General features: G+C 34.0%; 1 protein-coding gene across 3 annotated transcripts in view; it reads left to right on the top strand.

Annotated features, from left to right (window-relative positions):
• The window catches only part of LOC134205036 (B-box type zinc finger protein ncl-1-like), a 36,131-nt gene extending 30,491 nt beyond the window's left edge, over nucleotides 1–5,640 (top strand). For 2 of the 3 annotated variants that reach the window (XM_062679902.1, XM_062679903.1), the window contains exon 6: nucleotides 3,981–5,640. In XM_062679902.1, the coding sequence (XP_062535886.1) occupies nucleotides 3,981–4,085 (105 nt within the window). In that variant the 3' untranslated portion in view covers nucleotides 4,086–5,640. The remainder of the gene's footprint in view (nucleotides 1–3,980) is intronic. The other variant, XR_009978044.1, reaches the window with a different exon arrangement.
• The last annotated feature ends 10,169 nt before the right edge of the window (nucleotides 5,641–15,809 follow it).

Genomic DNA, 15,809 nt, shown 5'->3' with positions numbered 1-15,809 from the left:
CATTGTATAGAGAAAAGGAGACGTCTAGGATACATCTTTTTGCAATGATTCCCTTTGGTTAACGCTTATTAATTCAGCGATGCAGAGCTCGTTTCACGTTCTTCAAAGTTAACCCAATCCGCAGCTACAGTAAATTGTTATTTCGTAATCTTAATCGTGAATAGTCGGGTTCTGACGATTTGAAAAAATCTGTAAAGTGTTCGTCGTCCGAATCTGGCATATATGGTGAAAACATGGAAGAGAGATTTCAATAATTTTTTATCTCAAAAATATAAACTTCCGGAGATAAACAAACGCCAAAATACCGATGATTCGATGAACAAAAAGCGATAAAGGTGTCACACTTAAAATAAATCGCCGAATTCGGTAAAATTTTACCGAATTCTCAACAGCAGAACTGTACGGTAAATAATTTTACTGATTTTCGGTGAATTTTACAGTTAGACAATGGAAAAAATTACAAAAAATCTGTAAAATAATTACCGAACAGTTCCGCTGTTGAGATTTCGGTATAATTTACCGAATACTGTGAAATGAGTTAAGTGTGTAGTGGTGATCATTTATGAAATTATTTGCCAAAATACATCATTGCGTTGATATCGTACTTTATTAGAAATCAGATAACGTTTGCACATGTCGTTATTTCGAAGTGGAAATTTATATCATTATTAGGAATAAATTAGTGTGAAGAAACATAGACAAAAAAATCAGAAGGGTTATATACAAGATACGACCGCCCGACGTAAACTACGTAAAACAGATTATAAGATAATTCATTTGATTGCCTATGTCACTAGTTTGAGCATGAGCTTAAAGTGATTCAAATTTTGACCTTTTTGGCTCCCCTATGCTTGAACGATAACATTTGCTATTCTAATGAACCTCCTAAATTTTTAACTGAATTGGTTGTAATTTGACTGAGCACGAGCAGTTTGATACTTGTATGGAAATTACTAAACAACCCGAAGACTTCATAGAATATTTCCTAATATGTAAGACAGTCATTTTTCCGAAGCGATCGGATTGTTGCTCATTATTAATATTTATGTAATTCTTTTACGTGTTAAATTGATTTTCCCACGATTCAGTATTTCGCGAGTATGTTCTGCACCGATCGCGCACCAATTACCGTCGACACTCTTCATCTCGATATCTCCCTATGTCCCTTTTCTCCGTCCCTACGAACTACATACATTTTTGCTTTTTGCATCTCGATAACCTCCCTATCTTGGTATTTCTATCTCGATGTGTTCTGATCATGTTTTATTCAGGATTCACTCTCTCTATGTCGATATATTCAAGTTTCTAGGCTACTAGACAACCTTGGGGCAATGATAAACACATCAGACAGAAGAAATGACATTTGGTTTTTTACCGTTTTTCATAGCAACGAGCTTTTTTCCATCTACTAGGGCAAAAGACCCAATAGTGGAGGAACTAAGCACGTTTTAACACTAATTTCTCGATTACTTCTAATCTATATTTCATTTCCCTTGCCTTGAGAGTGCATCCGAAAGTTCATTATCTCTGTTTTATTCCAAACGTGCCATAATTGTATCGAAATCCTTTTTTGTTTCCTAGAATCAATCCTCCAATTATTGGTGCAGTGTTCCAATAGTTGCGGTATTTTGTTATTCGTGTTCCTATAGTTGCGAATCCCATAGGTTTAATATGGGATTCGCAACTAATGGAACACTACCGCAACTATTGGTGCAAGGGAGAGAAAAAAATAAGGTATTTTAAAGATACTTTACCAGTTTAAATGGAATTCCAATGTTATTTTTGTCTCTATCGTGTTATGACAGGTCCACTAATAGACCGGTAATGTGGATTACTGCGTTTAATTTGTTAATTCCCTGCAAATCGCACTACCGCAACTATAGGAACACCCACGACTATCGGATCTTTTACCCTACCCATTTTAATTCCTCGATCACTCCTTATCTAGATGGTCTCTTCAATATGTTAGTTTAGTTTAGTTTATTAAAGACACTTTATCACGGTCTCTTCAATATGGAGATGTGGAAAGGCGACTGTAATTAACTTTTTGCGATTCCTGATCATAATATCTGGTTTGCAGTTCACTGTTGAGTCATAAAACGGCCTACTTTTCCATACCAACGAAATGGGTGCTTTAATGAACGTTATCAAATCAAATGGGTTGCATAATATTCATTATAACACTCATTTGGCTAACATCAGAACAGTAGTTACATGACTACATTTAGCTGAATTAGCTTGGGTAAGTGTTCAAATAGTGTATTCTCTGCGTCGCGTAATAAATGATATAGTTCGATGGACATGACATCAAAAATTTCCAAAATCAAGTACATCTATCGCTTCACGGTTTATCGAACTATGCAATGTGGTACGGCAACATGGAATCTCTGCCGAACAAAATTGACGTAATTCAAAATATGAAAAGAATTGAATGCGACAATTTAAAATTTTCACTCAAAAAAACCCGAATTCATTCCCCTGTGGTGATGACGCCTTTCTTCGACTATTACCTATTCGACTTAGAGTGGTTAATGCATCTCAAAGGTAATTGCCTAATAAATGGCTATTAAATTCTTTGAAGTATTATTTTAAGGGGTGCTGCCCAAATGGTAAGATAACCTTGTTTAAAGGTAATAATCAATTTTAATAGAACTTTTAAACTGGTGGCGAGTTTCCGAGTCTATTGATAAACAAATTTTAAAAACTCATTAAAAAATAAAGGCGCTATTAACTTCAAAATCTTACATGATTTTATGACGGTCCTCAATTTTGAAATATTGTACAAATTGTATCCCAGCCTTCCCCTTAGACGCAGTTTACGTCAAAATTGGCTTTATAATGTTAGTCTAGGATTGCCTTTTAACATAAACCTGTTTATGCATTTAGAGAGATTACAATGAAAATTTGAAGTATAATTATGTCCATCAGTGTAAGCTTTAAATAATTATTAGCAAGGGCGAACATGTCCAGCACCTAAAGCACTTTTTCATAAACATTACTCTTTTGCTTCGACCGCGGTCATGGCTTTGGTTCTTTTGTTCTAGTTTTTGTGCGAATCACCGCACAAAAGTAGAGTGCAAGAACCAACCGCACCATATGGCGGCCGTAACGAAACCCTAAAATTTTACTGGGTTTCTGAAGAATTGGGACTTCCAATGTTTTTACGTTAATATTCAATAGTTCCAATGGGCATAAAAAATTGCTGGAGAGTTTCCGATTCGATTGATAATAAAATCTCGAAAATCCATCGAAAGATAAAGGAGCTATTAGCGTTTGAAATCTATCCTAATTTCGTGACGGTCTCGAATTTGGAAATTTCCGTTTTACACCCTGTATCCGAGTCTTCCCTTAGACGTAGTTTACGTCAAAAGATTAAATTTTATATAATTGACTTTGAATGTTTTGGTTGTTGAGTTGGTCGTTATAGATGCTGTCTCTTGTCAGTATTTGTTCATATTCTATTTATACTGAATTTAATCCGCCGCATTTTGTGATTCCCTCCATAGGGAAGCAAAAAACGGCTATGTTCCGGACACTTCTTAATTCGATACTCCGAGAGAGAGAGTTTCACGAGACACTACATATTTGAAATTCCCGCGCTCGGAACGTGATATGAAACTCGAGAAAGTCACGCACCGGCTTCAATGAAATCAACGAAAACATCGATGACACGCAAAACAAAAATTGGCCAGTCCGTGTGACGCTTGCTTTGGTATATTTTGCTCGTCGATAATTTTCCTGCGTCATGACGTTTAATTTTATTGTTATTTCGTGTGTAGTATCTGGATCTCCCTCCCAGGGGATGTACTACAAGAAATTGCATTCAGTGAAGAAAGTGATTCAATGGGATTAGAGACAATTCAATTCATTCTAGATTGGTTTTGATGTTTCTTTTTATTTCCTTATTTAAGTGATTTTTTAATTTTAAAATTAAGTTCATCACTATGGGTTTTGATGTTCTAAAATGTGTTTATTTTCAGGTTTCTCGTTGTTGCGGTCTAAAAATTACATCGGAGGGCTACGTTGTTACTTTGGCCAAAAATAACCATCACGTCCTCGTACTGAACACTCTCTATATTCAGTGATTGACCGCCGGAGCGAGAATCCTGAAGCCGAACCGCTAAGTTGACTGCAATCAAAAAATACTACAACCGTTGCAAGGTAAGTGCGTTGAAAATTTTGCTTCGGCAACTTTCTACATCGAATGATTGGGGCAAAACCAATCAACAACGCATTGAAAGCTCAAAGCAAGGCCGTAAGGAAAGAGACAAGTCGAATGGAGATGTTCGTTAGCTTCTCGGTGTACAAGAAGCTAAAGCAAAATACTGCTAACCATTATCAATAATCACTAAAATTACTGTAAAGTCAAACCATCGTCAAGCCGCACCCACATCTACGTCGTAACCGACACGTTTCGGTTTTTATTAGCAACAACACATTTGTGTACAACAACCCCACTGAACTAGTTTAGTGCGTGTGTTTGTGGTGTGCCGTATGGTTTATACCGAACATAAATATGCTGTGGTTGGTGTGTTCATCCGGATAAGTGTGAAAAACAACCTTACAAAACAAAACAAAAAACATCTTTTTAAAAAAAAGGTAAAGAGGAAAAACGGAAGATATTATGTTGTTTTACCAATATTATTACTATTTTAATTTTTTCCTTTTATTAACACTATTTACATTTTTTTTAAATATCATACTATTTTAAACAATATTTATTATCGAAAACTGAAAAATGAATGATCTCCAATTTTTATTTTACAACAGCAAGCGCGAGATAAAATATTTTATTTTAACGTATACAAACAACAAAAAATGATAACAAAAAAAAACTAAATGATTGGAAGTTGAGACCATACATGCAAAAATGGAATTAATCCTAAATGGCGTAATACCAAGAAAAGCCAAGATCAAGCAAACTTTTAAGTATGGTTGCGAAAGCGAGAAAGAGAAAAACGATAGATGCGTGGTATGTCGAATTTTATTTTACTCTGTTTAGGAAGGCAAGAATACCTATTTATAGCTGTTAAGCGAAACATAGCAGACGGAAAGAACAAGAAGCAGTTTACAAACATACAAAACAAACCAGGAAATCAAACCTTTCGAATATGTAAATATTTCTACCGATAATCGTACGCAAAACAAAAAGAAAAATTAATCTTAATTCATAGGCATAACTTCTTAAAAACAAACTAGAATGCAGGAAAAGCAAATTTACACAAAAGAACATATTTTACATAAGAGTTGTATACATTTATATACAGACATACATGTAAAACCGCCATATTTTTTGCAATATGATTTTAGAATCGTTTAGTTCCCGCTCGGAAAACACATTCATTCTAAAGCAAAAGACCTTCCTGTCATAATTCATTGTGAGGCATAACTAGTTTATAACGAATCTTGTGTTTTCCATTTTTTTTATTTTAAACGCGCATAGCCGCCCTCAGGACAGGAGATAGTCGGCAGGGTTGCGGCAATGCGCATAGGTTTGGTTAGGGTTCACTAGGAACATGTTTTAACTGAAACAAAGGAAGTACCGTTTAGTTTTTCGATCTGTTGTTATTTTAAGCTCTGTTATATTTTTCGTTTTAATCGCAAACTATGTTCGGATAAAATACACAAAATTGAAAAATATTGTTGTTTCAAAAACGGCGTATTTTTTTTTAGGAAAATAACAAATTCAGTGGCGGTCTTCATGAGGTAGAACCACAGTATTTTTTAGTCCCAGGAAGCCTTTTTTATTTTCGTAAACTATTTAATCGCGTTTTTTTTCTCTTCAATTTTGTTCCTTCCAACGTACAATCGTCAAAACGAATTTCACAGTTTCACATTGCAAATGCTCAGTCCATATTTAGTTAGTTTTAAATTATGTTTGATGATTATTTTGAACGCAGTACAATTTTTATTATGAATATAAGAACCCGCAAGTTTATATTTTATACTTTTTTTTATTAGGTAGTCAATTAAATTATACCCATTCGGCGCCAATGTGTGGTGTTGTTCACGGAAATGATTCCAATTGAGGCAAGTTCATGTTTTAATTGTCGTGGTTTTGACGTCATTTGGCTGAAATGATTAATTCAGGACAAAGTTTCAAACTCCAAATGCTTTTCAGTAGTAATATTAATGTGGATACTGCAATGCTAAAAATCACTGCATTTATATTTTAATGTAGTCCAATAGTCAAATAAATACACCGATATCCGAAGATTGCTTCATGAGAACTTTTCACAGCAGTACATTGTGTATATTTCAAATTTTAAAGTAACAAAATTTTATGAAACGCAATAATCCTGCTTCAGAAGGGTACTAACAATGGATTTTAGGTAATTTGATCTAATAGGTCTTAGTAAAATTTTCAAAATATTTCAATCAAAGAGCATTACATTTCTTATAAACTTGAACTTGCATATTTTGAAAAATTGAAATTCTTTCGAAGTGGTTGATGCCTTCTCTTAACATGAGCAGTTTTGTTCTCCAGTTTTTGTGTTTAGACTTTTTTTTTGCCAAAATAATCAAACGTGGTTCAATTATAACAGTAGGGGTGATCGGGGCAATATGGGCCACCTAAGGAAATCGATCTGAAAAGCGCTGAAAAGCTCAAAAAAACATCGTTCAAATGTAGTTGACTTATACCAGAGAATGTTACCTTTCATATAACGTCGATGAATGACGAAAAATGCGTTTGGAAATTGTTGGAATGCACTTTTGAAAATGTATTGATTTCAATGTGTGTTCCCGACTATACGGGGCAATATGAGCCACCATTTGGGGCAGTATGGGCCACCCATCCAAAACGTTTATTTAGGCGAAAAAAGTATCGTAATATGGAAGAATATGATATTCCTACAACAGTTGTGATTCCATACCAAATAAAATAAAAAAACCGCACAACAGCGGACTGAACCGATTTGTCGCTCTTCACCGTTTGAACAGCCATATTTCAATTGGCCAATGGTATTTTTTTCTGTTTCAATCGCAGTAATGCGCTGTTGTAATTTTTCCGTAATGAATCTTACATATATGATAATATTCTTGTATTCGACTACTGAAATTTGAAATCGTTTGCATTTTAAGGCCTGCTATCTTGCTCTGTGCAGGTATGCCCATATTGCCCCATAGATACTGGTTTTGGAAAAAAAAAGTTTTATGATAAATTCAGATTTGTATCAATACAAACATGTGTGTACAATATTCAATTTTAATATATCTTTTGATTGTGGTGTATTTTTGACCTGTATTTTAATCAGTTTTGTGTCAAAACCTTATTTATAAACTCCAAATCTTATAATAATTTTGCCTATGCAGCGAAAATTTACATATTCAAGTGTATTTTCATGTTTGAATTGAATTTTAATGCGGTTTTCACGTTGATGCATATGTGGAGCATCCTCTTAAAGATCATATAACTTTTACATAATTAAACTTGTCAATAAGCTCAAGATAAGGGTGACTCATATTGCCCCGTATGTTCATATTGCCCCTACTGCCCCTATAGGCTATTATTCGAAATGTATCTTGACAACAATTTTTTGCTTATAACCGAAAACGTATTGTAACCAGCTTTAAAAGCTCGAACATGATTTGAGAATACAATGGCACCACAACTATCAAAATAATTAGTTGTCGAAACAATATATTTTACAAAAACATGTTTCTTAACTTACGGTTTCAATTCTTGCGCAACAACATAGCACTGGCTCCGGTTGGTTTTAAGTTTATTTGCATTGTGTGATGTTTCTGGTATCGTGTCATTGCTGCTCCTTTCCGAGACAATGAAAAAACAAAACGAGATATTCTCATGTCTATGCGCTTTAGCGCGCTGTGGACCCGAGCAGTAGAATAGTACTCTAAAAGAGACAAAATTAGACCTAAGTATTCAATTCCGGTTATCTAATCATTAGTTCTCAGTTCACGTTATGTACCCGCGTCCGTACGTGTGTAAGGTTGGAGAGTGATCTCCCAATTATTTTTTAAGGCTTACACTAGGTTTAGTCACAGTATGGGATAGAGAAATTCACCAACCCCAAATGTTTGATGAATCTCTGAATCAAGTTCTATTGCAATATCATGATGCCATATTAAGAGAAAGTTAATTTTAACACAATAGTACTAGCAGTTTCTCTGTCCCATGTCGGCGTTTGGAAATTCCGTTTTTTGTCGGTTTCCATTCCGAATCTTAAACATTATTTTACGTGTTTCTTCATGAATGAAACTGTAGGCGCCAATTTTAAAGCAACATTATAAATTTGTCAAGTCATCGCGTCTCGGTAAAAAAGTTATATAGTTATATGTTTTACACATTACAAATGTACGAATAAATATATACATTACGGACTTTGAACGGCGCAACTTTTATACCCCGTTCGACTATTATAGTGTTTTTAAGGTTAGCAGTCGTCCGCCATTTTCACTTGTCACAACACAACATGTATTTATACTATCTCTTCGGCTGTAGGGTTTACAAAAGTTCACAGAACACGCTCAATTTTATGTTTTAGTTAGTTTATCTAGAGACATTTTTATAATTTTCGGAGAATTGAGAGGGAAATCTACGGTGTCATCTGTGTAAACACTATTTTTAACTATTTATTAACGTAGAAGTTCGTTTGCCAACTGAAAGAAGGGCCCAACCAAATCAACGTCGTACTAAAGAGAAGTTCCGACTGGCGTAGATTTCCTCCTCGATCTATAGGCAATCGCCCTGCTCTACCCCGCTTTCAATAACATTGAAAATGTGGCTGTGGAGTAGATAGGCAACTGTTTTATTCTTCCTATACATTGAGTTGCACGCTTAAAAACCTTCTAATGCATTTACAATATTTTATTGTTAACACAAAACATATATCAGATAAATTTAAAGAAACGGAAAATAACCAACATCTACAAAAAAAGACAAACCACAACTCATCGTCCTTTAACAAATACAAACAAATTGATGAAGTGGACAAAATATAATCAAGAATGAATAGTGGAAAACAACCCAAAGTCAATATTGCGTATTTTAAATGATATTTTTGCCTTATATTTTACATTTTTACATCATTATTAATTAAAACACCTATATATACATTATATACAGTGTACATATATTAAAAGAATGTGAAGAAGAAAAGCGCATTTTAGACATATTCTTTTTGATATTCGACACACTAGATCAACATCGAGAGTAGTGAACTACTAACCTGTCTATTGTTCGTCGAAATGGTTTTACGAGAACAAAAATGAACACATATTTTTGTATGACAAAAAATATAGGTATATAAAAGCTTGACCCAAAAAAGAAGAAAAAAAAACAAGAAATTAGAAGAATAACTTACTGACTGCATCTACAACAACAACCAACATTCTGAAGCAGAGAACAGTGGCACCAGTGGTAGCCGCCATGAGAATCAGTCCATCGCGATCGCGTCTTGAAAATATCACCCCAAATGAAGGTTTGTTTCCCCTTAATAATGATCTTGTAGGTATATTATCAAAACCATAGTCAATCGCATTTTTTACGGACCAATCGAAACAAAACACTACTAGCAAAGTTCCTTTACGTTTTGAAGATCAGTATGTACGTTTTTTAAATCTGTGACGCTTTTGATTAGGGTAATCGTTTGTTAACAAGATTAATATTCAATATTAAAAGTGGATTTCTGATTTAGGTTGCCGTTATGGTCAGATTTTGTTTTTTCATCATTATTAAAGAGATTTTCAGGCCACTAAGGCTGATTCATCTCTGTGTAGTCAAATTATTCAGGATTAGAGAACTCTTAAATGCGGAAGGTTTCGATTGATGGAAATTATTAATGACTTGATTAATAATAATAATTTTGTTTTACGGAAATAAATTTTGAGTTTTTTGCCTCTTGAAAGCATCTCCAGTATGACGTTTTCAAACAAGGCCAAATGGTTAAATTATTGACAATTCTGTGTCCGGCCATTATGTATACCGTGACCTGCCCTAATTCCGCGCATCGCGTCACGGTATGTATTAACCTTATTTCAACTTCTAATTTAAAAGCAAGCACGCATAGGGCTTGAAGTTTCCCTAAATGAGAAAAAAATGAAAAAAAAAACTAATTTCTACAATTAATTAGATTGTCTACTTTTAAGGAATATAACTTGTTTACATATGCACATTCAAGGCGGAAGAAACAGAAAAAGACGATTATAGTGATCTTCAAAAATAATAAACAAAGAATTAGATTTTGATTTTTTTTTTCCAATCCAATAATATACAAATCTTAACAGATCTAGCAGTTTCCGTATAAAACAATAACCATAATCGGAGGTTGAACAATAGTGCCATGTTCTCAAATCCAGACATAATTCATTCAACTAGTTTTGCCTTACGTATTCAACAATTTCTAGTTTATCTACAATCTAAACAAGGTTGTAAGTTTAAATGGCAAATAATTCAAACCTTCCTCCTATCAAGCGATACGTGATGGCAAAATTAAACAAATTTCAAACAACACTATCATCCTTAAAAAAAGCAATCATGTTTGGCTGTAGCGTTCCTTACTCGATATAGTCTTATAATTTTTAAGGAGTTTTCTTTTTAGGTTCTGGAAAAGAAAATCTTAGAATAGAATGTTCCAAAATTAGTATTTACACTTACAAAGAAAATAGATAACAAAACAAAGCGTGCGCGGATGTGCAAAATGGAGTGGTTTAGAATGTATGTAGCATGTAGATGGATAGGATTGGATTTTTTCAGCTGTAGTTAGGTTTACATTGTTTGGTATATACTTTTTTGAAAAGAACAAAAACAATGTGCATGTATAGTATTCATTATGTAAACTCGGAATAGGAGATTGGTAACATTAAAGCAGCATCTTTGTAGAGTCCGGATGGTTTTTGTCTTGTCGGAATGTTTGTTCTAAACAAAGAGTTATCATGTTATACAAAAAAAAAAACAAGCTGAAAAAGCGAAAATAACGATGGAAAATATCCGTGCGGAAGTAGGGAAAACTATAATCTGAGATATTTCCGAGAGTGAGTATGAATTTGATATGCTGTGACGAACTAAAGTCTTAACCTTCTGTTTCATAGTTCCGTTATTTTAAGTACATACATATGTTCAACAGTCAATTATAACTGCAACATACGCTTGCTTTTATCAGTACTGCTCTGCAAGATAGGTAATGTAAGAGCAAAATATTACAAAAAACGGTCATATTTGCCATCTTATGCAATCCCAGTGGAAGCCACAGACTCACGAATAGTAAGAGGAAAAAAAAAGACGACGATCACGGTCGATGGAGAAAATGCTCACCTCTACAACCCCTTTTTATATGAAGTAGCATACGATCAAGAAGCGAATTTTTTAACTTTTAAAATGTTCTCGCTGTTCTCAGAAAAATATTTTTTCCTAATCCTTATTTTCGAAATTCATTTTTTTTTTCGAGAAGTGGTATTCCGCTCAACGCCCTCTTTTATTCCACAAATACTTGAATTTTACCAATAAAATGAAAAAAAAAAACTCATGAAGATATAAATAAATATGGAGTAAGTTTTTTTAACTTAATACAATGACCATAAATATATCAAAAAGTACCATCATTATAAAAAGCAATTCCAGTTTTAGCCAATTGTGCTAATATGGTTATAGAAAACAATTATTCGAAAAAGTAGCTAATCAAAATTTACCATGAATAATTGTAAAAAGTTCCATAAAAATCAATGATCGAACTGCAGCCAAAATATAAGCCTCCAATCTTTCGATAACGATTTTTCATAAAAATTATCTCATTTATGGCGATAAAATGGATATTGTTGCAGTATGGAAGGTTTGATATGTTTATGGAACTTGGAATGCCTTTGTTGTCACGTATACATAAAAAATGGACTTTCAGATGGCGATAAAAAAAACTACGAAAGATAATTCTTGGATACAACGTTTATATTCAGCCCTTTACTTACCTTCGGTCCTCCCCTGACCGCCAAGGTCCCGAAGCGGTGAGCCGCATTTTTCGATGTCGCAGCAAACGAATCTCGTTGTTGCATAGAGTATCTATAGAGGGCTAGAAGAGTTATTTTCTCATTATGTTGATACACATTGGATAGAACGCAAGCAATGTGTGTGTGTCATTCGTGACAAGTTACAAAAAAGCTTTAACAGTGACTTGGATGTCAAGTTCACTACGTCTTTTCTGCATTAGGCCATTGTCACGATGATTTGACAGCGATGCATTTGATTACCAAGATTGATATTAAAGTGATGGGACAGTCGGTGATGACTCGTAGTTCTAGTCTCGGATCGTTGAAACCCGTGAACACGATATGACTCACGATGTCCAAACTTCTTCGTTACGGAGTGGAACTGGCAGTACGAACAAACCATCGAGCGTAGTTGTCCATGTTTTAATGTATACGTTAGTTTCTAGTAAATCAAAACAGCAACCATTTTTTTGGATTTTTTTGATCCTGTGTAGAAAATTTCTAATGTTTCACAAATCATTGTTTTGTTTTCTTTGCACGGCGATTAAGTGTGATTAAATTTAAATTTCTTCACAAATGTTTACAAGTTTTGCTATTCACGAATTTTGGCGTTGTTCTCTTATTTAACGACGATTCGTGAACATTTTATTCTGCAGAACAGTCATGTACAAAATTATATTTATATAAACAAAAGTAGATAAAATATTTAAAAAGCAGAACCTAATCAATATAACCCGGTCACCATCTATATTTTATATTGCAAACAAACGAAAGACCCCGTATTAGGAAGGCACACAAATTACAATAAAATACCTTTTTCTCATACGACGAATAAACTAATAATGAACAAGAAACTATTTACATATTATTATGAATTGCTCTTATATATACGAAGAACAGAATAAAACATCGGAGGAAATCGTGCAGAAAACGTACCGTATTGAAAGAATATTTTTCACCGCATTTTAAACCTCTTAGGTAAAGTGACAAAATCAGCGATCAATGAGAAAAATTAAATCATGCACACTCCGTTTACCTAGACATATTTACAGAACAAAACAACTCCAACTGAATGCTACTCTGCTGATGGCCGCAAGCTTCCATAGTATGGTATGGAATCCACGCTTTTGAATATTCTGTCCCTTATATGTCGTCAATCACAAACAAATCTACGGGCAACTCGACTGGAATTCAGTTCTTGCGACAGGGTTTTAGGTGTTTTTTTAATATATTTTTATGGTAGAAACTTGGCTGGCTTAGTTCTTACTTAAGCTGGTTTCTTTTTACAAGTATTGCTGGTACTGGGATATTAATAACCAACGTCGAATTTTGAAAAGAAAAAAAAAATAATCGGCTACAACAAAATTCTATCTGGGTTCAACAAACTGACTGTATATTTTTTCCCGGTATCACTTCTTCGTTGTGGACATTGAACTTCAGGTTGTTATAGCTTCGTTAACCAGTGTCTGATTTCATGACCATCGCTGCTAGCAGCATGACCCGAAAAACACTTGGGCATGTAATGCCAGCACAAGAAGAAAGAGCCATGAATATTATTGAAATGAAAATGACTCATAATAATGTGGTACCATTGGTAATAGCAAAAATGCATTGTATTTTTGTGTGTGATTGAACGTTAATACGATTAAAATCAGTTTGGTATGTAATTAAATAAAAGCCAGAACAATGTGTAGTCATTGCAAAGATTGTGTAACCCCAAAACCCGCAAACGAGTGTTCTCGGGTATCTCTTCTTTATGATTTTGGCACTGAGCTAGCAATGATGATATATACATATACACACACTAGACGAAAGTCACATTTCTCATTCCATCCAATTAATCGACAGAACAAATAGGCATTCAGAGAAAAAGCACATCAAGAGGCAAACTCAACAGTTGCGTTAATAAGCACTGTAGCATAACAGATTACTAGACAACACCTATTGAACAAGTAAATGCAGTAGCAGTCAAAGCCATCAACATACATTTGAGAGCGTATATAGCGTATGTTCGTAGAAAACAGCAAATCAAAGAAACATAAAATGAAAAAAAAAAATTAGCTTGACCATTGAGGACGAGAAAAATGATCGTAAATATTATTATAAAAAAAAAACAAATGTTCCCGCCTTATTTTTTTATGAAAAAAAAAAACAAGTGATGATATATTTACTACTTTTACACTTTTGTCAACGAGTAACATTTTATAGTGGTTTAGTGCGTTTTTATTAGAAGTTTAACTTTTTTCATAGTACTGGAGTGCCTATTGCACAATTTTTAATGATTGTTTTTTTTTTGCTTTTTACTTTTTAAATTATACACAAACACATATATACATAGTGCAGCGCCGACTAGTAATATACAATATAAGTTCGAGCAAATAAAGTTTACAATTTATTTACTTTTATCTTGTTTGTTTTTATTTCGTTGTTCCTTAAGCCCTGTGTTTAACTTCTAGTTTGATTTAATTATGGGTATTGCAGCAGCGTTCGATAGAATAACTTGTCGGATCAATCATGTTTTCATTTATAACGAACTGAACTATATTCCAATATGACATGCTTTATTCACAAAAACAATTATAATCTCATGAAAAACGAAATCTTTTTTATCCGTCAGGATTTTTTTTATCGAATTTGAACTGAATTTTGAAACAGTTGATTTATTGTCCATTATTATTGATATTATTTTATTTTCTGTTTTAGTTTTTTTCACTATTGCAACTTATAGACTTGTCCACTATCGTACATATGAATTGCCTATATATCTTTTATATATAAAAAGCATCATATGGCTTTCCTTGATTATAAGAATCGATGGAAGGCTACCAAGCATTGAAGAATTCTCTGTTACATGATGAACTTAAAATAGTTAAAAAATCAAGTTAATAAAGTATAAAAAAAACGAATTCGCTCTCATTTGATAATACGACGATAAATGAGAGGCTTATGTCTCTCTCAATCATAACAAACCAATTTAAACAATAGAACGAAAAAACAGAATCTGAGAAGCAGCCCATACCAGCAACATATAATAGAACACTTCATTCCTGCTGAATTGGCATTTGGGCCTACGGTAGGACCTTAGATCTGCTAATACCTCTTTAGCATCGAGAATTTTTCAGTGGTCAGGGTCCATCGGCGACATCGTTATATCGTACACTTCCATTTCGAAAACCTTCAACAGCATCTCAATATGATTGCACAGACCAGTGTCGTAAAGCCCTATATAAATGGTTAATTTAAAATCCGCTGGCAGTTTGACAGATAAAACTTCGGAAGAAAGTTAAGTTCGGAAGCCCCGGCTTCCAATCCAAATTCTAATTTGGTGCTACGCCGATTACAGCTCCTGGTTGACTGGCGTAACCGTAGTAGATGCTTCGGTTATTACACAAATCATCATCTGGAAGAATTTCAGCTTCAACAGAGCAGAGATTCTGGAGAGAATTGAAAACCAGGCGAGGAGGTTGATGGCACTAGCGTGACCGCTAATATGCAGCTAATATGAATGTTGTGGTATTGAATCTGCGTACAATGGCCTGGTGTGGAAAATACGTTCACTCAGAACCAGAGTGTAAAATAATCGAAATTTTTTGGTGAAGTCAACCATTCTTCACTAATCAGCACACTTCCAGACACATCCATAGTTGGCTCTGGACTGTCAATATTCGTTTGAATATAAGTCATTGGATATTTATGCACATTCTACAAATTCATAAATTGTCTGTAAAGTAATTTATCACATAGAACTGAATCAGATTTTCTTCCGCGAGGCACTTTGAACGGTAAACATAAATACATATAAACAATGCTAATTATGTTTTTTTCTACACATAGTAAGCACACTCAAAGACAGTCGGATGAATGAGCTG

Source organism: Armigeres subalbatus, chromosome 1, assembly GCF_024139115.2.
Source record: "Armigeres subalbatus isolate Guangzhou_Male chromosome 1, GZ_Asu_2, whole genome shotgun sequence".
NCBI lineage: Eukaryota > Metazoa > Arthropoda > Insecta > Diptera > Culicidae > Armigeres > Armigeres subalbatus.
This window is presented reverse-complemented; position numbering and strand designations above follow the sequence as displayed.